The following is a 22651-nucleotide window of genomic DNA, read 5'->3' on the forward strand; positions in this document are numbered from 1 at the left end:
GTCAAAATGAGCCGGTACTTTGCGAAATCATCAAAATGGCTTGCCCTTGATCTTCTTCGGCTCATGCAGTCACGCTCATCACGGAAAAGGCCTGGTTTAGTTCCCTTTTTTCCAACTTTGACACTATGTAAAAAGAAGATTTCCCATCATATCAAACTTGCGGTACATGCATGAAGTACTAAATGTAGACGAAATTAAAAACTAATTGCACAGTTTTATTGTACTTTGCGAGACGAATCTTTTGAGTCTAATTAGTCAATATTTGAACAATAATTTACAAATACAAACGAATTACTACAGTTTGCGCATTGCGCAAACTTTGCCGCTCCCAATTTGGGAGGCCAAAGTGTCCCAGCCTCCCAGGGCAGACAAGGGCAAAACGGTCATCCGCCTTCACATACTGGAGGCGGCAGGGGAATGAAATATTCGCATTTTCGCATCCAATCCCAAAACCAGCGGAGAAGAGAGCAGCCGCGGAGAAGGAAGAAGCCGCCATGGTCAACGGGCTCCCGACCCCTCCCTGCGGCCTCCTCACCGCCGACGCCGCTCGATCCCTCGTCGATTCCGTCGACGCCTTCCTCTTCGATTGCGATGGTCTCCGATTCGTTACCTTCCACCCATTGCCCCCCTTATTTTTTGGGATTTTTCCATTGAGATTTTTCTCCATGTTTCGTTCTGACCGTTGATTCTTGCTGCTCATTTGAATTGGTGTCTTTAGGTGTCATTTGGAAGGGGGATAAGCTCATTGAAGGGGTCCCCGAGACGATGGAGCTGCTGCGGAAAATGGTACGCGGCATTCGAGAGCATCGCTTTGTTACTAATTTTTAAACTGTAATGGCTAAGTATCGAACTCGTTTCCTTATTTTGTGGTTAAGTTGAAGTAAGTGTAAAATAGAGTCACAGTCGTGCTTCGTATTGATTAGCAAGTGTATCAGTACTCGGATCACATCAAGCTTTTGTTGAAACAAATGTGAATTACAGCTTGTGTTAATGCTAAATAATCTCTTTCTAATCATGCATGTACCCGTTTGTCTGTAGAGATGGCCAATTATAGTCAGATTGCTGAAAAATTCTCAGTTATTTTTCCTTGTTTAACTTTTTCCCTGTGCAATTTGCTAGAGCAAGTTTAAACTGTGCTTATTATAGTCTTCTCATTTTTAGACTTAATTTTTATCTATTCTTCCTGCATGATTTACAAGATTTATCTCGAGATGTACTTATTGAAGTCCCATTGACCAGCTTATTGGCCTAGAGAAGGGAGCTTTTAGTAACATCCATTGCGGGAAGACAATATTCTACACAAGCGAATTCATGTTTCAATATTTCAAATGTCAAGACAGAAAATGTTAAACGAACAACAAAAGTACATAATTAAGGGCTTTTTTTTATTTTTGTTGACGCTTTTTAAAAAGCTGATTCTGTATTGTGGCTTTGAAGAATCTGATTCTCCAAAATTGATTTTCCAAAGCTGCAGCTATTTAAGCTGAAATAGGCAGGCCGTAAGTAGAGCCACCAGGCATCAAATACCATAATCAAATGTCAAGTGTTGACACAATTATAACATGTTGCTTTAAAATTATTCTGGTTTGATTAAGTGAACAGACAGGCTTTCATCTTCTCTCTCTGTACGGAACTCCTATCTGAAATAACAAATAAGCATAACAGGCTTATATCTTTTCTCTCTGTGAATTATGGCATGCTAGTTGAGGAGCAGCACTTTATCAACCGATTTGTAATCTTCATTGCCATTATTTAGGGCATTGCTCTAGTACTCTGTAGCTTAATTTATAAAAAGGTATATAAAGATTATGAAACTTACTGATTAAGTAATGATACTTGTTTTCTTGGTGCAGGGAAAGAAATTAGTTTTTGTAACAAACAACTCTAGAAAGTCAAGAAGGCAGTACTCAAAGAAATTCAGATCACTGGGACTTGAAGTTACTGAGGTAGCTTTTGATATGATAACTCTTCTGATGATAGTTGTTCTGCTGTAACTATTTGTTATCTTCTTTGTAGGAAGAGATTTTTACATCATCATTTGCGGCAGCCATGTTCTTAAAGTTAAATAATTTTCCTCCAGAAAAGAAGGTACCATGGATTATTTAATGTCCTTTCCTTTTGTTTATGTTAACATTTTATAATTTCTTTAGCATATGATAGTTACTAAAATCATCATCAACAGGGAATAAATTAAGACACTAACATATGCGTACATGAGGAACTTACTAACATGACAGCCTACACGCTTACAAGAAGATTGGGCGCCTTAAACTAATGAGTAAGGATTTGCCATAAGATTGAAAAAGCTATGTGGAGACCATGTGGTTGCAATTTTGTGCTAGAAGACAAACCAAATGACACTTATTTGAGTCAATCAATACTGCACCATAGTTTTGACTCACTGTTTCCTCAATATATCAGGTTTTACATCCAGCTGTTTTCTGGTGGCTGGTCTCTCTGCTGATTGGCTTAACTGGTTTTTCTGGCATATCTTCACAAGATTAGACATTGATTTTTTTATGATTTATTCAAAAATACTAAGGCAGAGATAATTTTTTTGGGACATAATTAATGATGCTGATTGAGTTTTGGTAGGACCTTTTAGCTCATCTCCTTCCACAGTATTTTGCTGCCTTTGTGTCACCATTTAACAGACTTTTCTATATAGTTTATGTTAATGTGCTTGAGAACAAAGATTGAACTTCTTCTTTTATTTAGGTTTATGTTGTTGGAGAAGACGGAATTTTGGAAGAGCTCAAGTTAGCTGGTTTTGAATGTTTTGGTGGTCCGGTAAGACTTAATTGTTATCCTTTGTTCACTTTTGCGCCACCTTCTAATTACGTGTGCTTTAGTTTAACAAATAACAAACGTTTTCTATCTTTATACATCAAAACAATGGTTTTTTAGGAGATGGAAACAATGCTAGTTATTCAATAATTTACGGAACTCCTATTTGTTTCTTTTTCTTAGAGTTCCTTTACTAAAATCTGAAGATGATATGGCATTAAAACTAGTGTGATATAGTTCTAATGATTCTCCCATGCTAATGACTTGTTTCATTTGTACCTTTTCGACACAATGACATTCGCAAATTCTGTATTTTGCAAAATCATACTAAGAAAAAACAATAGAAACATAGTGGATTATTGTATGGGATATCTCCTGGATTATTGGTCACTTCAAGGCATTACATGCTACTTTGCTATGGTTGTCTATGATGAATGCAGTAGCCATCTTTTATGTGTCTGCTGCACTATTTTGAAACAAAATAGGGCAGAAGTAATGGCATATAATTGATATTACAATAGCTACAGTTGGACAAACATGTTATAAAATGGCTTGAGCCACATTTGAATAGTCGAAAGATATTTTGCTGTGATACTTGCTGAGGGCTTTAAAACATAAATATTCTTCAGATACAAGTTACCTCTGTTTTTCCTTCTTTTTCAACTACTAATTTTTCCTGCAGGAGGATGGCAAGAAAAACATAAAGTTGGAGGCAGACTTCTACTTTGAACATGACAAAAGTGTAATGTCAAACCTATGTATCTGATTTTTGAACCATCTTTTAAGTCACATACAACTACTACTGAGCTCTGATCTAAATGAAATTTCATTTCCAGGTTGGAGCTGTTGTTGTTGGACTTGATCAGTACTTCAATTATTACAAAATGCAGTTACTGCTCTAACCGTGGTGTCTATAATCTTATCTTTGTTGCTCTGCACGCTGATCAATCAACACTTTACTTTTTTCATACTCATGGGTCTTTTTTATTTTTAGATTTCAATGCAAGTCTTGATAGATCTGCCTGTGTAATATTTTAAATTGAATCAAACCTGATGTTCCCTTCGTAGGATATAAATTTACAGTTCCATCTCATTTCTGGAAATTGGAAATGAGATAAACTACACTTAGTTCCATTAGGACAATTGATCTTTCTTTTCCCTATGTCTTTTTTTTCTGTATGTTGGATACCCCACCCTTGTCTAGGAAATTGAAAGTTCGGGCTTCCTTTATCACATTATTCTAGCATAGTCCATGTTCCTTTTCTTGTTTCCTCAAGTAGCTTATATCTTCTTTGAGCCAGTCCAATAAATTTCATTGATTCCTCAGCATTTATATTTTTGTTTCTGTTTAGCATTTAACTTGGATCTGAAATTCAGAAGCTTCTAATTTCAGATAATTCAACCAAGCAACTATAAAGATGAAACCTTTTGTCCACCTTATTTTATGTCTTATAACTCAACACAGTTCCAGTTTTTAATTGTTTGTCAAGGAGCCTTGTTTGTCTTATAACCTTAAGGTAGTTTGATTTAGGACAAAGCTAGAATGACACTCTTTTTAGGACGGAGACATACCTATATATTTCAGAGCATCTTTTCATCAACATTCAACTTAGTTCTGACTTCTGTCCATCTACGCTATTTATCTTTTATATCATGAGTTTTGCGATGATCAAGTCATAGTAATGTTCTTGTAGGTATGCAAGAATATGTATCAGTGAGAATCCAGGCTGCCTTTTCATTGCGACCAATCGTGATCCAACTGGACATATGACATCTGCCCAAGAATGGCCAGGTATTGTTATTGAGAAATTTATTGAAAATTTTGAAGTTTCTATCTGTATCACAGTATAATTTGCAATTACTTACCTTCATAGGAGCTGGAACTATGGTTGCTGCAGTAAGTTGTTCAGTACAGAAAGAGCCCATTGTTGTTGGAAAACCTTCAACCTTTTTGATGGACTTCCTTTTGAAAAGGTGTGTGAAGTGTAATATGAGAAACATACCATTTATTTGCCATCAAAAGAGCATGTTTTTATTCTTTCTCTGAGTGGGGAAAAAAGGGAAGCCTATTAAAGTGATGATGGGGACAGTGATGAAATCCCTGCTGTTTCAACTGCTGCAGCTTCAGTCTGGAAACATCAAGGATGTGCATGGTGGGTGATAGACTGGACACCGACATACTATTTGGCCAGAGTACTGGTTGCAAGACCCTCCTTGTTTTGTCTGGTCAGAAGCTCCTGCTCTTATTTGATATTTGTCCCACAATCGCTTTCACATGTTCAATGTCTCATGTCTGGGATTGCAATTGCAGGTTGTACTTCCTTACCAGAACTGCAGGACGCTTCGAATAACATCTATCCGGATCTCTACACAAATAGCGTGTATGATCTCGTTGAGTTATTGCAGAAATAATTTCTCGGCCAAGGCAATCGCAGTGGCAGGGAGTTCTGACTATATTATCACAAATTCACAATCCCACGACGCTTTGGATAGTGCCAGTTGGGAATTACTACGTGAACAGCATGCACAAATCAAATGGGCCATGGAAAGTTGGAAACAACATTTATATTCTTTTGGGTACCTATTTCATAGCAACCCAGGACTGCATATTAATTGAAGTAAACTCCAGTCCTTCCATTTCAAGTTAAGACAGCTTCACAACCTCATAAATGTACCATGGAATCTGTTAACGCTTCAAATTTGGCAGTGGGACTGCATTTGCCGGTCTTGAAAATATAGACAGCGGTAATTGCACTGAATTGAGATTGTGGCAACTGAATTGCAATGAATTTAATCTTGATGCAATGTGCTCTCGACGTTAAAAGTTCTATAAGGAGTTCTGTAAGGCTATTGACAAGGGGTGATTTACATACTTATTTCAAATACTTACATATTTAAGGCTATTGACAAGGGGTGATTTACATACGATACTTATTTCAGTCAGAAACAGGTGCCATTTTGGGCATCAGGGCTAATGTTTACTGTGCAGTTGTAGTCGCTGGGCCTGTTCGCTTCAGCTAAGCTGAAACGGCTGATTTGTTGTGAGAGAAAAACACTGTTTGGTGGCTGATAAGCCGGTTGAATAAGCTGAAACGAACAGGCCCACTAGTATTATACATAGCAAAACCTAGCAAAACTAGTATTGGAGCAATCCTTCGTAGGAGTACATGTCCAATTGAAGACATGCCTCCTCGTCTGCGGCGAGAAAGATGGCGTGTTGACGGCGGAGAGCAGAACGGTGTTCAAATCCGTCCCCGCATTAAATGCAAAAAATGGCCTTGGGGTCACTGACATGTCGTTAAAGCCCTGAAGAACTGCAGCTGGAAATGGCCTTGGGTCACTGACATGTCGTTAAAGCCCTGAAGAACTGCAGCCAGCTGCCCCCACCCACTCCCATTCCCCTTCTCTTTTGCTGCTTGGCTGCTTGCGCAGTGGCAAGCAAAGCAGAGAGAGCAAGCACCAAAACCCCAATTCCACCTCGACGATGGCCATCCACCGCGCCGCCGCCGCCGCCGCCATCGCCTTCCGCCACATTTCGCGCCGCTTCCTCAGCACCTCCTCCGCCGCCTCCCCTTCCCTCCTCGGTTACTTCCACCAGCCCGAACCGACGAAGAGCCTCGCCGACGCCGTGTCCGACTCCCGCCCCTGCCCGTCCAGTTCCAGCCCCTCACGGCCTCCTCGCCGAGCCTCTCCCTCGGCTTCCTCCCCGCCGACGCCGCCGCCTCCGAATTCGACCTCTTCGACTCCCGCCACGGCCTCGTCCTCCTCCGGGGCAACGGGCCTTTCCTCCCAGACTTCCTCGTCTGCGACACCGTCTCCCGCCGCCACGCGCTCTTCCCCTCGCCGCCGATCAGGGGGCGCGAGTTCGTCGGCGCCGCGCTCCTCTCCCGCGCCGGGCGCCGGTTCGAGTTCGACGCCGTCTGCCTCACCGTGCACGGCGACCGCCCGCGCGCCTGGCTCGCGTCCTACCGCGACGGCGCCTGGTGCTGGACCGCCCTGCCGCCGTCCCGGGACGTCGCGATCGATTTCGACCCCATATTGCTGGAGGAACGCTGCGTGCACGCCGCCGACGGTCTCTACTGGCACATCCGCCGCGACGACCGTGCGCTGGTGCTGGACACGGTCACCATGAAATTCTCGCTCGTGCGGCCGCCGGCCTTGATCTGGGAGCTCGCCCATTACCGCTTTGGGGAGATGCCGGATGATGGGCGCCTCTGTGTCGCCGCACTGGCGGAACAAAAGCTGAGGCTTTGTGTGCGGCGGACGGGCAGCGCCGACGGGTGGGTGCTGGAGAGGGAGACGTGCCTCAGCAAGGTCTTCGACTCCGTGCCGGAACTCCCCGAGTACCCGCTGAGCCGGGAATTCATCATCTTCCTTGGTGGAGTCGACCCAGGGCGCGCTGGGAGGGTGTTCATCCGGACATTTGGATATGGTTGCTTCTCGTACCATCTTGACACAGGGAAGCTGGACATTTGGATATGGGTGCTTCTCGTACCATCTTGACACAGGGAAGCTGGACCGCCTCGCGACGGATGACGGCCTGGAGTACGGGCGCTTCATCTTCCCCTACTTCTCGTCTCCAGATTGTCGCTTTGACTGAGCTTCATCAGATAATTAGTCGGTGTCAATTGAGCTCAGTGAAATGTTCAGTTAGTTGTTTTCGCTATATGGTGCCTCGATTGGTTTGTTGCATATACATCGTTCAAGTATATCTGTTGGATTCTTGCAGCTGAACATTTTTAGTGTGTAGTATCGGATAGCCATAGCCTTAAAAAACATGGCAGTATGACCACACAATCTATCAAACTTCTTGTTAGGTACGAACAAAAAGATCAAGAAATGATCTTGTTCTGAATCTGCAATTTTCTTTTTGTGTTATTGTGAATTTGTGATTTCCAGGCCTGAAATAATACATATTTTCATGTTCGCAAAATTGAATAACATAGACCTTTTTTCTAGATATAGTTATGTCTGCACTTTTGAATTTTCGAGAGATAGCAATATTGATACAAAACTTAAAATATGTGTTCTATATGAAGATTATTGGTTCCTTTTCTTCTTGGACTATGATTCATAAATCCTTAGAATGAGTAAGTAACTCCAGTTAGAATACAAAAATAACCTGTTCATGTCTTGTGTGGCTATAGGATTAACTGTTCCTACCACAGTTCCAAACTTGCCATTCCTTTTCTGAAAGAAAAAGGTTAACAAAATTCGCAAGCTCAATACTTGCACAGTGATGGCAATGTGCATATCTTTTGAGTCAGTCAAAACATAGATGAAATCGTCAAGAATCTAGGAAATTTCTGAAGTTGCAATGTGCATATCTTTGAAGTTGATTTGGAATGGACATTCCTTTTCCCTTTGACTTTCAGAAGTGAGAATAGGATTAGTTATGCTGGTCCCATAAAACTTTATTAAATATGGACATTTTATAGCTGAACCTCTTATTACTGGTTTGCACTTTGTAGTCTCAATTTGTTGGGTGATGTTTGTTGTTGCGGTTATCGTGTGACAGTGACTATGCTTTTTAGGGTAACCAAATCGTAGAATTCAATTCATAAGTCTTAATGCGTTCACCTGAATAGAATCTTCCTGATGCAAGGGAACACTAGGATTTTGAATATCATCAAACTAATTTATTTTGGATGTTTGACACTGCAAACCTGTTTTTTTAATGGGAAGACTCAGTATCCTAATAAAATTCTTGCTCAAGGTGAAGAGCTGGTTATTGGAACTTTTTGCACCAGTTGTACTATACGTTTGCAAACCTCTATTTGTCTGATTCACTGGAATGTTTGCTTGACATTTCTTCCTTTCATACGATTCAGTGTGGTGACTACTAGGACATGTTGGTGAAGTTTTCTTTCAAGTCAGCTCAGGTACCTACATTTTTGGATGGCAGATCACTAGTGTCATGGAATTTTGAAACCGAACAAGCTGAGCTTCAGCAGCTGTAACTTAAAGTTTGCTAAGCATACTCTGGACTGGCATGAGATTCTGAAAATAGTAGGTTGGGTTGTGTAGCAAATGTGCTACTGCTTCTGGGTTTCACTTGGAAAGCTTGACACCATTATGATCCTGGGCAAACAACCACATGTTGTAACTTGTGTCTTACATTTACCAGAGGAGGCGCTAACGATTTGGTTTGACAAATCTATGTGAACGAGCGATGGCTCAGCTGTTGATTCGTGTGGTATCCTGATGAGGCCAACGTTCCGTTTTCTTTGTCGTCTGTGCGCTGGAACAATTTCAAAAGAAAGTTGGCCTGGCGCAGTATGTGGCCTCATAAACTCTGCACATGAACTAGGCAAGCCTGTTTTGTAATAATGCATGCCTAGATCGGTAAAGGTGAGTATTCTAGTGTTGTAGCTAAGCGTGGTCAAGGGCTTGGCTTACGCGATATTAGAGGAAGAAACTGTCATCGGCGCTCCTGCTACGTGTGATGTTTGGTTGTAGAGACGAAGGTCATGTTTGGTTGCTAGTCTGAAGATAAAAACCAGCCGTACATGGGATAGTGCGCCGATCATCTGTTATATAGCACTATTTCTCGTATAAGCTTTGCTAGGATTAAACTATTTCTCATATATCACTAGATTAATTTATCCTCTGACGTTGTTTCTTGTGATGGAACTAATACATTACAAATTGGTAGGAACGACTAACAATGTATGGACGGAAACATTGATGGCCAACATCCACTTCAACCTTGCAAGGAAGGGGAAAAAAATCTACTTACGCCTCCATCTATTGATTTATTTTACCTTTCATTTAAAAAATTTGGTATCTTACCTCTTAAATGATTGAAAACCTTCTAATCAATGGGGTGGTTAATTTTTAAGGTGGTTTTGCTAGTACGTGGTATATTAGTGGGGCATGGTTGAGTCTGGCGAACAATATTTTCCTTATCTTCGTCACACGGTTACATTGTGCTCATATGACATTAGTCTCTTTCTCTCTTCCATCTTCCTTCGATCGGCCGTGGTCCCATCAACTCTAATTTTGCCCACTAATAGGTCTTCAGTACCGGTTTCAAACCCCTCATAGTACCGGTTGTGCAACCGGTACTACTATATCGGTACTAAAGGGGTTCTAAAAAGGTTCTTTATAACTAGGTTAAATAATCGGTACTAAAGGGGCCTTTAGTACCGGTTGATCTACCCAACCGGTACTAAATTGGCTGCCACGTCGCGCGTGGCCGAGGCCAATTTAATACCGGTTGGTATTACCAACCGGTACTAAGGTTTTTTTTTCTTTTCCTTTTCTTTTCTGTTTCTTTACTCTGTATTAGTATTTCATAATTGTTTCCTATATACTATTTCTAATACGGTAGTATATATAAAGTAAGTTGTATTTGATATATAATATTACGTGTACTATTTATATATAGACATCTTGGGCATACACGTACATCAAATATTACATTGAATTCCATTAACTTTTCAAGTTCAACATTTGGATCAACTATTCTGAACCCGAGTCCTGACGGTGATGCTTATTTGATCCATCATTATGGAAATCCCCTGCTGGATTTACTACCTCATTCAGAAGAAATCCACATAGTTGTTCTTGAATTGCTATGCTTTTTTCCGTCTCGAGGAGTGCTTCCTTCGTGTGCATCATTTGTGTCATTGGCAAAGGTTATTATATTAGATCAATGGATGTGCACAATTAGAACACTCCAACTTCTTGAAGTTATCTTTGTAATCCTGCAAAATTTCGTTAATACGAAAATTGCATGTAAGAAATGAGATGAGTAGCTTTGTGTACTCTTTTATCTGTCTGTTGTGACAAATTAATGCCGGTGGAACTGAGTAGTTCGTGCAGACTTGTTAGCTAAGAAATAGCTCAAATTGCAGCTGTAAACCATTGTATGAGTTGTAGGGAACTTATATAGACGTGTGTTGATAAGTCAAAAGCAGAGCACTAGGGCTCATGGAGCTAAATAACTCAAGATGCAGCTGTCTCACCTTTGCGAATTGCTAGATCTGTTGAAACAAGTTGAAGTCAGAGCGCAAAGGCTCATTGAGCTGAATAGCTTAAGTTGCAGCTGATCCACCTTTGCGAGCTGCTAGACTTGTTGAAACAAGTCAAAATCAAAGCGCAGAGGCTCATAGAGCTGAATAGCTCAAGTTGCAGCTAACCCGCCTTTGCGAGCCGCTAGACTTGTTGAAAACAAGTCGATGTCAGAGCGCAGAGGCTCGTAGAGCTGAGTAGCTCGAGTTGCAGCTGACCCGCCTTTGCGAGCCACTAGACTTGTTGAAAACAAGTTGAAATCAGAGAGTAGAGGCTCATAGAGCTGAATTGCCAAAGTTGCAGCTTACCTGCCTTTGCGAGCCGCTAGATGTAGGTAAAGACGAGTAGTCGGTGGTTGCCGATAGGAAATTTATTAATCAAAAATGAAAGATTGAGGCTGGTGGCCACAATGCCGCTTAGTCTGCTGACTATGGGTAGTAGTGACATAGGTGCTCAATGTTCCAGGAGTTTGCGACTTCTTCGCCGGAGAGTTGTTGTAGCCTGTATGATCCTGGTCCTGTGACTTTGGACACAATGTAAGGCCCTTCCTATGGTGAGTTGAGTTTGTGTAGCCCCGTTGTGTCTTGAATGCGCTTGAGAACCATGTCACCAATGCTGAAAGAACGTTATTTGACGTTGCGATCGTGGTAACGGCGTAGTCCTTCAAGGTATCTTGCTGATTGTACGAGTGTTGCACAACATGATTCTTCCAAGTTGTCGAGGTCTAAGTGCCTTGTTTCCTCTGCTGCCCCTTCATCGTATTGCTCGACCGCAGGGGATCTCCACATGACATCAGCAGGGAGTATGGCTTATGACCCATAGATAAGGAAGTAAGGTGACTGTCCAGTAGGCTTGCACGGTTGAGTACGTAGCCCCCAGAGAACGTTGGGTAGTTCTTTGAGCCACTTGCCTCCTTTGGTGTTGCCAATATCGTGCAGACTTTTCTTGAGAGCTTCAAGTAACATGCCATTGGCATGCTCAACCTGGCCGTTGGCTCTTGGGTGAGAGACGGAAACATAGCGAACATCGATTTCGCTATTCTCGCAGTACTCCCAGAACTCTTGATTGTTGAAATTTGAGCCCAGGTCTGTGATAACCTTGTTTGGAAAACCGTAGCGATGAACTATTTCATCCAGGAAGTCGAGAACCCTGTCAGCCTTGGAGCAGGTGACTGGTTTCACCTCGATCCATTTGGTGAACTTATCAATGGCGACAAGTACTCGATTGAATCCTCCTGGGGTTGTTGGGAATGGACCAATCATGTCGAGCCCCTAGCATGCGAAAGGCCATGTTGGAGGTATGGTGATGAGTTTGTAGGCAGGGACATGTTGTTGCTTGGCAAAAAACTAGCAGTCCTGACATCTGCGGACTAGTTCTGCTGCATCTGCTAGCGCAGTTGGCCAATAAAATCCTGCTCTGAAAGTTTTGCCTACTATTGTTCTTGAGGATGCGTGATTTCCGCAGATTCCTTTATGTATTTCCTCCAAGATGTCCTTGCCGTCTTCGCGAGTGACGCACTTCATGAGTACTCTCGAGGATGCTACTCTTTTGTAGAGTTTATCTCCGACTAAAATGTAGCTTTTGCCTAGCTGTGAGATTTGTTCTACCTGCTTCTTGTCGGAAGGTAGCTTGTGCTCTTTAATGTAGTCAATAAAGGGAGTCCTCCAGTCGACCTCGATCATCATGATTTCCCGGTTAGGTTTTGGTGGACCCTTACTGGTGGTTGCTGGATTTATTTGTTCTGTTATGGACGGCTTGCAAAGTTCATGAACAAAGATGCCTGCTGGAACTTCTGCGCGTGTTGAACCCATTTTGGATATAACGTTGGCAGAAACGTTGTTGTCGTGGACCACATGGTGGAATTCGAGGCCTGAGAATTTATTCTCTAGTTTATGGACTTCCTTGCAGTATGCGTCCATGTTTTCCTTGTTGTGATCCGACTCATCGTTGACTTGATTGATGACTACTAATGAATCACCATAGACTAGTAATCTTTTGATACCCAGTCAGATTGCTAGGCGAAGACCGTGTAGAAGTGTTTCGTATTCGGCTTCGTTATTTGATGCTTCCCAAAAGATTTGAAGAACATACCTTGAGTTGTTCACCTTTTGGGGATATTAAGAGTACTCCTGCACTGGCTCCTTCAAGCTTGAGTGATCCATCAAAGTACATGACCTAATGTTCAGGGCGTTCTACCGGTGTAGGCAATTGGTTTTCCCTCCACTCAACCATGAAATCGACTAGAGCTTGGGACTTGATTGCTGTTGTGGGTTGAAATTTCAAGGACAATGCTTCGAGTTCTACTGCCCATTTTGAGATTCTACCCATGGCATCCCGATTGTGGAGGATCTCGCCGAGTGGGAAATCAGTGATGATGGATATGCTATGTTCTTGGAAGTAGTGTCGCAATTTTCGCGAAGTAGGTAGTATGGCATATAGTAGTTTCTGGACCAGCTAGTACCTTGTCTTGGAGTCTGAGAGTACTTTGCTGACAAAGTATACTTGTCTCTGGACTTTGTAGACGTGGCCTAGCTCAGACATTTTGACTACTATTGCTGTGCTGACAACATGAGTGGTTGCAGTGATGTACATGAGCTGATGATGAACCTGAGTAGTTTCCCCAATGATATGCCGAAAACACATTTGGTAGGATTGAGTTTCCATCGGAATGCTCGTAGGCTTGTGAAAGTTTCTTCTAAGTCTACGATCAGATCATCTGGGTTTTTGGTTTTGACTACTACATCGTCCACGTAGGCTTCTACGTTGTGGTGTAGTTATTTCTTAAAGCACATTTGAATTGTGCGTTGATGACTCGCACCTGCGTTCTTTAGCCAAAAGGACATTGTTTTCTAGCATAATGCTCCGAAAGGGGTGATGAACGTGGTCTTGGCTTGATCTTCTTCCTTGAGTGCTATCTGGTAATATCTCGAGTAACAATCGAGGAAACAGAGTAGTGCACATCCAGCCATGGAGTCGACTACTTGGTCGATTCTGGGAAGTCCAAAGGGATCTTTGGGGCAATGTTTGTTGATGTCTGTGTAGTCGACATACATTCTCCACTCGTTGTTGTTCTTCTTTCGTACTAAAACTGGGTTGGCTAGCCAATCAGGGTGAAAAACTTCCTTTATGAATCCTGTCGCGAGTAATTTGGCTAGCTCTTTCTTGATTGCATCTCTTCTGTCTTGAGCGAATCTTCGTAGTCGCTATCTTTTTGGAGTGGCTTTAGGATCGACGTTGAGTGAGTGCTCGATCGGTTCCCTGGGCACACCTGGCATGTCGGCCGGTTTCCATGCGAAAATGTCTCGGTTTGCCCGAAGGAAGCCGACGAGCGCGCTTTCATATTTTGGGTCTAGCCTTGTTCCGATTAGGGCTGTTTTGGATGAGTCTCCAGTCTCAAGGTCATTAGCTTTGAAGTCCTTGTCGTTTGCTAGCTTGACTTTAGTAGCTCCTGACTTGTTCTCTAGAATTTTGAGTTCTGCCGGGGTGAGCTTCTTTGACGCGGTGAAAACTTGTTGCATAGAGCTGGGAACTTGAGTAGTCATGGCTATCTCAACAGCTTCCATGTCGCATTCATATGATCATCGCAGGTCTCCACGAAGAGATAGTTCTCCTTTCGGTCCCGGCATTTTCGGTAGCAAGTACACGTAGTGTGGGATGGCCATGAACTTGGCCAGGGCTGGTCTTCCGATGATGGTGTGGTAAGAAGTCTTGAAGTCAGCCACCTCGAACTTGATGTACTCTGTGCGGTAATGCTCTTTGGTGGCGAAAGTGACAGGTAAGACAACTTGTCCTAGTGGGATAGCTATGTTGCCTGGGACGATTCCATAAAAGGGAGAATCCATTGGGGTAAGCATTTCAGTGATGCCGAGGCCCATCTTGCTTAGAGTTTTGGCGAAAATGACGTTGAGTCCACTGCCGCCGTCGATGAGTATTTTGGTTAGTCTCTGCGACAACTGGGTCTAGTACCAGAGGGAAACGCCCTGGTTCTGAAAAGTTGGTCCATTGATCCTTTGTGCTGAAGGTAATGGGTACCTCAACCCATTTGAGAGGTGTGGGGGTGGCTGGTTTGATAGCCATGATTTCTCTGAGTACTAATTTGTTGGATCACTTGGAGGTAGTGCCTGGAATTCCGCCAAAAATGACGTTAACAGTTTTAGACGCTGTCTGAAACTTGTCTTCGCCGTCTTCAGTTTCATCCATCTTGCCCTTGCCTTTGTCCTTATTGTTGTTATTGTTATTGTTGTTGGCGGGAGGTTCTGGCAATTCTTGGATTACTCTGCAAAGGCTGTAACAGTCTATTGCAGTGTGTTTGCTGTGTGGGTGCCATGGACATTGTTTTTTGAGTGGTTCGCTGAATGAAGGGCAATCATTTCATTTGTTTGGTCCTTTCTTGCTTGAGTTTGACATTGCTGAAACGATATTGTCTGGTTTGCGCTTGCGATTCTGATTGCCCAAGTAGTTGTTTCGGTGATCGCCGTTGTGGTTTCTGTGATGTTCTTGGTTGTTACCTTGGTTATTGTTGTCACGTCCGCGATTGCAATGTGAGTCGAATCTTTCACATTCCTTATCTTCTTCGTTTGCCCATGACTGAGCCATAATTTTGAGTTCTTTGACATCTGCTGGACGACGTCTCCCAAAGTCTTGGAACATGCGTCGATCCGAGAGGTCATTTTGAAAACATTCTATCACATTTGCTTCTGAGATATCGACAATTGTAGCCTTTTTATCAAAAAAACGGCGTAGGTAACTCCGTAGGGATTCATCCTTTTGCTGTTTAATCTGAGCCAAGTCAATTCTATTGCTAGGACGTTACATAGCTCCCGCGTAGTTGCTTGTAAAAGGTTTCTTTAGATCAGACCATGAATTGATGGAGTTAGGCTTCAAAGATTCGAGCCAAGTTAGTGGCGTTAGTTCCATGCATACGGGAATGTGGATGACCTTTGTATCATCGCTTCCGCCTGCAGCTTGGGCTGCTAATGCATAGCAGTGGAGCCACTGAATTGGGTCTTATTTTCCATCATACTTAGTGATGCCCATTGGTTTGAGTTTCTCTGGAAGAGTAGTCTGCATGATTCGTCTTGTGAAAGCGAGGAAGTGGTCATTGTCATCACCCTCAGCTTCACGCTCACGACGGCGATTGTTGATTATATCTCGAGCATCACGGTTGTGATTTAATGTTTCTCGAAGATCACTGATGTGCGAGGGTTCCGAATTAGCTCTGCGGTGACATGGGCCTTCCGCGGAGGCTGTACGACTACCCTCGACTGCATCTATGTTTCATCTTAGAGCTTCGAGTACGCCCCTATGTTGTCTTGGTTCTTCATGTGGTTGGTTTGAGAGTCTTGCATGGTCTCTGCTATCATCATGCACTACAAAAAACTTGTTAATCTATGACAAATTTTCTATGACGATTTCAGAGAACGTCACTAACTGTACACAATCTGTGACGATTTTCAATTTCATCTCACAAATCTGTCAGAGTAGATATGAGGCCCGTAATACGGTGACGTTTTTTCAATTTCGTCACGAAGCGACCCAAAACCTGTGACGTTATAATAAATTCATCACGAAGCAGCCCAAAATCTGTGCCATTATAACAAATTCATCACGAAGCGGTCCAAAACCTGTGATGTTATAATAAATTCATCGTGATTAATAAATTTAGAATTTTCATGCCAAAGGGGGCAAAAAGAATTTAAAAAAATGGGAAAACGAAAATAGAAAAGCAAATATAATATTTGAAATCGAAAATAGGAGAAAAACAAAAAAATGGTCAAAGAATGGGTTCGAACCTGGGATCCCAAGTAGGAGAAAAAAATTCAGAAAATAGGATGCAAAAATAGCACAACTGGGAAGCTAAAATGGAAAAATCGGGAAAAAGAGAGAAAAACATGCAAAATCTAGACTTGATCACATAACCTCCTAGTTAGGAACCACCATACTTACCACTGAGCTACATGTTCTTTGCTTTATATTTTTGGTACTTAATACTTTTTAACACAATTTGTTGCACTATTGCTTCCGTGGCAATCCTTTGGCAAGGATGCCACGTCACCCGGCCGCTTGCCCGCCACATCACCCGGCCACCAGCCGCGCCAGGCCACCGGCACCCGACCGCGCGCCGCGTTATCGGCCACCGGCCCCTGGCCGCGCGCCACGTCACCCAGGTGCCAGGCCACGCAGCCCAGCTGCAGCAGCGGCCCCGCTTCCAGGCCTAGCGAGCGGAGCTAAAACGGCCCAGCTGCGGCAGCCGGCCCAGGCCAAGCGAGCAGAGCTAAAATGGAAAGTACAAGTTTGAATTATCCATAACAAAAATTTAAACATATCATCTATTTTCAATATATGGGTTAGAATTGAACATATAAGCTTAAATATAATTTTTGTGTATTTTTTGAATCTTATTAGAGGTACACATAGTTCAACTTGGAATTACTTTCGATAAGCACGTAGAAATTCATTTAATGATAGAAAATACTAAATCTGTTAAAAAATTCTTGAAACTCCTACATGACAACTTAGATGTTGTCTATTACATGTAAAAATATAATTAGGGGTATATAAAATAATTATTTTGCAAGTTACTTCACAAGAGTGTATTAATTAGTTAGTTAAAAATAGAAAAATAACTTTTTTGCACAACAAGTGGCAATGTAAATCCACAAATGTCAACAATAGGGTAAAGGTAAGGTTGTGTCCAAATTTGAGGTGCATACAGGTTTGAACATATTACGAGGTATTCAAATGTCAAAGTTTGACTTGAGTTGTGTGAAACAATGTGAGAGTTCTATCCATTTTGTAAACAACATACACTCCAATTTTTGTAAAATCTTATGAAACTTTTATGTCAAGCTTATATGTTAATAAATTTATTCTATTGCAATTTTTAGAATTTTCGAAGAAGTTTTACGTATTATTACGATTATTTTATAATAAGGTTGCAAGTATAAGTTTGAATTATCCCTAACACAAAAATTTAAACATATCATATATTTTAAATATATGGGCTAGAATTGAACATACAAGCTTAAATATAATTTTTGTGCATTTTTTTAATCTTATTGGAGGTACACAAGTTCAATCTGGAATTACTTTCGTTAAGGACATAGAAATTCATTTAAATGATAGAAAATACTAAATCTATTAAAAAAATTTTGAAACTCATACATGAAAACTTAGATGTTGTCTATTACATATAAAAATATAATTAGAGGTATATAAAATAATTATTTTGCAAGTTACTTCAAAGGGTGTAGTACTTCACCAGGAAAAAAAGTAAATTCGCTGGAAAAGAAAAGTGAAAAACAGGCTTAAAAATCACTGTTCATACGGCCCACTCAAGGAAAAAAGTCTTCCCAGGGACGAATCTCAACCGTCCATCCATGATCAACGGCCGAGGGTCATTTTTGGGGAAACAAAACCCCTTCCACGTCGCTGCCCCGGCCAACCCTAGGCCATTCCTTCCTTCCTCCGCCGCAAGTGCGAGCACGAGTGAGCAGCTCCCCCTTCTGCCCTTCGCTAGCCACCCCCGCCCTCCTCCTCCCGCGGCCGTGTGGGCTACTCGGGCGGGCGCCGACGCCCCCACCACCGCCCCTCCAGTCGACAGCCCTCGCCGCACCGTTGCCCGAGCGGGTCATCGAAAGCCCGTGTGGCTCGCGATGAGGGCGGCGGCGAAGCCCTTCCCCTTCCTTCGGTGGATCTAGGTGGGCGCGGCCGCTGGTGCCGCCTGAGGGAGCTCCCCCGAGGCGATGGCAGCGGCGGCGGCTAGCACCGGCTAGGCGTGACGATGCGCCTCGCGTCGACGGGGACCAGGTGGCCACGGATCCGGCACGGCGCCGGCCGGATCTGGTGGCTGTCGCGGCGGCCTCCTGCCTTGGGTTCCCTCGCGGGATGGCGCGACGGCCGGGCGCTGGACCTCGGCCACCCGCTCCTCAACCGCATCGTCGTGAGCTTTGTCAACCGCAGGATTTTTCTCCCTTCAATGTGGTTGCATGGCATGGGAATTATGTCCCATACAAGGTAGTTCCCAGTTGTATGTAGCAGTCTTGATCACTTGTTAAATAAACTGCATGTGTCATTTTGGTTTGCGCAACGAGTGACCTATCTGATCTTTCTTTTGGTTCCTTTTTTTAGTATGATTTGAGTAGGTTCTGCCCATTCAACACCATACTATTTGATCATGGTGACCCTTCAATAAACACAGGTGACTGATTTGATCCTGTGGGTGTGTTGTGCATCTAATCTAGAGGCCTAGTACTAACCATATATCGTTCTCGCCTCTCTCTTCAATTGATTGGAATAACATACATAATTCTCATGTCCGATCGCCGCTGATCGATGCTGGTGTATAAATTGTGTAGGCCAAGGTTGATGGTTTCCTTCCCGGGGGTGCTAGTCTTCACAGCTGCATGACGCCACACGGACCGGACACCAAGACGTACGAGGCGACGACAGCCGAGCTGGTGATGCCAAGAACCAGGAGGAGCCATTCAGGCTGCGTGGCACACTAGCGTTCATGTTCGAGTCCTCGCTGATCCCTCGCGTGTGCAGATGGGTTCTCGATTCCCCGTGCTGAGACCTTGATTACTACCAATGCTGGATTGAGTTGAAGTCCCACTTCTCACATGACAGTAATGCTGGATTGGTGTAACACCCCGTGTTAATGATAGCTTAAGAATAACATTAAGAAGTTAATGGTGAAATTGGATTAGAGGAAGGTAATTTGAGCCGAAGTCAAATTGAGCAAAATTTGCAAATTGGAGTTGCAAATTTGGATAGATTTGGCTAAGATATGAAATGGAGACTTGAGAGTATTTAGAACTCAAAAGGGTGAACCTTGGGATCTAATTCAAGTCCTAGACCTCTCAGAAATATAATCGAAGAAGAAATCAACAAAGCTACTATTTTTCGTCCGAAATTGTGCGAATCTGGAAATCATAACGAGTACCCAACTTCGAAATGGGTTTCTGCATAAATTTTCATGTAAGGGGGCAAACGTTTCTGAACAGTAATGAAATATGGTCTTCAGACAAGCCGAGTAAGATGTTGTGGGCCAGAGAAAGTGGAGAATTCACATTTATACTGAAGTCCAAAGATGGCAGGTTGAGCTGATTTCAGCCGAGAAGACGCGAGAAAATTCTAAGTCTGAAAATGATGTTGAGTACATGACTTTGGAGCCAATTTCTGGAGAATTTTCCTTATAAGTGAGTAGATGTTTTTGGACATTAGTGAAATATGGACTATGGAGAAGGTAAATGAAATGTTGTTGTCCAGAGAAAGTGGAAGGTTTGAATTCAAATTGGAGCCAAAAGTCAGCAAACGAGCAGATTTCGGGCTCCTTGCTGAAATAATTCTAAGTCTGGAAAACAGCATTGGTTAGCAATGTTTGGAGCCAATTTCAGAAAAATCTGGTGTAAAAGTTATATAGTTTCTTGTGCAAAATGGAATTCTTATTAGTTGTAGAACACAAATGGTGAGTGGTTGGACTATATGGCATAAGTTTGGGCCACTGAAATTGGGTCCAAAGGAGGGTAAATAACCACAATTGAGGACTGCCGAAACTGAATCGTGAAGGTTCAGTTAACAGGAAGTTTTGACAGAAACTTTGAGCTTCAAAATCTCGATCTTAGGGTGTTTATTTCGGTTGGAGGCCAATCTATCAAATGGAGTACTTGGATTACTCTACAAGTTTACTTAAAGGAGTTCTACGAGTTGTGATGGAATATCTTGAGCAATGGAGGTATGAACAGGTCGTTTTGGAAGGAAGAAAGAAGAACAGAAGAAAAAGAGATGACAGTGCCGTGCTGCCGCCGGCTCTCGCGCATGCCGGCCAGTGTGACGGCCACGTTCACGCCATGCCGCCTACCACGAGCCAAGTTGGATGTCATGCACGGTGAAAGTTGCATCGCTATCGCCTCGCCTTCATCCAGTTAACCGCCGCCTTTGGTTTTACTGCCGTGCGAGCCGAGCTTGAGCAACCAGTGCCGCCGCCGGCCAACTCAACCGCGCCGCCATCTCCCCTCACGTTTTCACTGTCAGCAGCTTCCATAGCCCCGCCATGACGCCCTCAACCCAACCGGAGTTCATCTCCCCGTCGGCAAGCCAGTAATCGCCGCCGTTTCCGTCCACCGGCCGCCATCACCAAATTCCCGCGGTGAGCCTCTGAACCGGCTATTTCTTTCAAGTTGGCGGGTCTAGGGGCGTCCTGCGAGCGTGTGGGAGCTGAAGGGGGAGTCATGGGAGCCGCTTGCGCCGCCTCCGTGCGCCACCATGGCCGGTAGCTGGCCGAGCCACAGCCGCCCATGGAGGGGCCAACTCGGACCGCCTCCCGGCGAGCTGCGGCTGGGCGCGGGTGCGCCTGGCCTGGGCACCGCCGCCCCGGCCCGCTCGACCGCCGGCGAGCCGCCGTTGGCCGGGCCGCCCCGTTTTTCCTCCCGCCGGCGTGCGCCTCTGTTCTTGGCCAGGGGAGGAAGAAACCCCTGACCAAGGGGGCCCGCACGACAGCCGCAGGAGGGGGCAGCAAAGAGGAAAAGGGCCGGCTGCCCGTCTTGGGCTAGGGAAAGGCGCCGGCCCAGCTGGCTCGCGCGACGTAAAAAGAGAAGGGGAGCTGATGGGCTAGTTGTCGGCTTAAGAAAGAAGTGGGCCATGAGGCCCAGGTGGGAGTGGAAAAGAAAAGGTGGGCCGGCGGGTGAAAAGAAGGCCGTGGGCCGGATTAGCAGGCCGATTGTTGGAGAAAGAAAAAGGAAAAAGAAAGATGGGCCGGCCGGTGGTTAAGAAAGAGGAGAGAAGGGGGAGCCAGCCCAAAAAGGGGCTGCCGCAAGGAGGCCCATGCGTGGAAGGTTAAGAGCTGGCGGGCCACTTTTCGGCCCAAGGAGAGGTACCAGCCGTGGGCCCCGCTTGTCAGTAAGAAGAGGGGAGGAGAGTAGGAGGCCGGGTGGGCCTTTTTGCCTGTAAAGAGACCAGTTTGCGGGCCCTAGGTGGAAGTGATGGTGGGTAGAAGAAGGCTGGGTAAAAAAAGTTTTAGCCGGGGTTTTGAATAAACCTTAGGTTTTTTCTTTTATTAGATAAATAGATTAAATCCGGTTTACACCATTTAAATCACAGAAATTTCTAGGAGTGTCCAAAATTAGTGAAACCAATTTTGTTAGGCTTGTTTTATTTTCCTTTATGCATTAAAATTTTTACACCCTAGAAAAATAATAAAAATTTGGGTATTTATTTAATGCCTTCCTTTTAAGGTAATTAAATAAATACTTAATCTTTATAAAATGTATAAAATATGGAATAACATTTTCTTAATCACAAATTATTCTTAACTCATAGGAAATTAGGTTTTCAAGTTAGAAAATAATTATAACCTTTTCTAAAATTAAAAGAAAGGCCTTAAGTAAGGATAGGTAAGAAAATAAATTGTGGGCTAATCTTTGGGGTTTTTGTGTGTTGGCTTGCAACTTTATCATGATAAATTGTATAGTCCTTGTTGGCTTGCAACTTTATCATGAAGGAAAGTTGTATAGTCTTGTATTCAAAAGTTTGCATCTCTAACTCTTGCATATACTGAATCGTAGACGTCACAACTCCTGAAGTGGAATTCATGGAATTCAGCTGGAGATGGACAGCGTTCGCGAAATGTGAAGTGCCTCTTTTAATAAAGAGGTTTTCCGAAGAACTAACCTTTATTGATCCCAGGCAAGCCCCGGTGCATTTATACCCATCTATTTTGGAGTTATTATTTCATGTGTCCAATTATCGGTTATTTGCTATATGTATGCACTAAGTCTAGGAGTTGCTTGAAACCTATTCTTGTGCATGATCATACCTTGTTTTAAGGACATCTTTGCCACTTGTTCAA

At 43.4% G+C, this 22651-nt stretch overlaps 1 protein-coding gene across 1 annotated transcript; it reads left to right on the plus strand.

Moving 5' to 3' along the window:
- Nucleotides 1-426: 426 nt before the first annotated feature.
- Nucleotides 427-5678, plus strand: LOC101760467 (phosphoglycolate phosphatase 2). Its single transcript, XM_004956300.4, has 11 exons — nucleotides 427-594; nucleotides 719-786; nucleotides 1854-1946; nucleotides 2017-2088; nucleotides 2719-2790; nucleotides 3470-3529; nucleotides 3624-3676; nucleotides 4482-4579; nucleotides 4662-4761; nucleotides 4910-5013; nucleotides 5099-5678. Exons 1-11 carry the CDS (start codon nucleotides 495-497, stop codon nucleotides 5197-5199), a joined length of 921 nt encoding a protein of 306 aa, XP_004956357.1. The 5' UTR covers nucleotides 427-494; the 3' UTR covers nucleotides 5200-5678.
- The last annotated feature ends 16973 nt before the right edge of the window (nucleotides 5679-22651 follow it).

The sequence above is a fragment of the Setaria italica genome, chromosome II (genome assembly GCF_000263155.2).
Source record: "Setaria italica strain Yugu1 chromosome II, Setaria_italica_v2.0, whole genome shotgun sequence".
Taxonomy (NCBI): Eukaryota; Viridiplantae; Streptophyta; class Magnoliopsida; order Poales; family Poaceae; genus Setaria; species Setaria italica.

Bases quoted from the DNA above. Each gene is read 5' to 3' on its own strand.
- LOC101760467 (XM_004956300.4), top strand. From the start codon at position 495: ATGGTCAACGGGCTCCCGACCCCTCCCTGCGGCCTCCTCACCGCCGAC. The intron at 1,947-2,016 runs GTAGCTTTTGAT...TCTTCTTTGTAG, and splicing joins TGGGACTTGAAGTTACTGAG to GAAGAGATTTTTACATCATC. The intron at 4,762-4,909 runs GTGTGTGAAGTG...CAACTGCTGCAG, and splicing joins ATGGACTTCCTTTTGAAAAG to CTTCAGTCTGGAAACATCAA.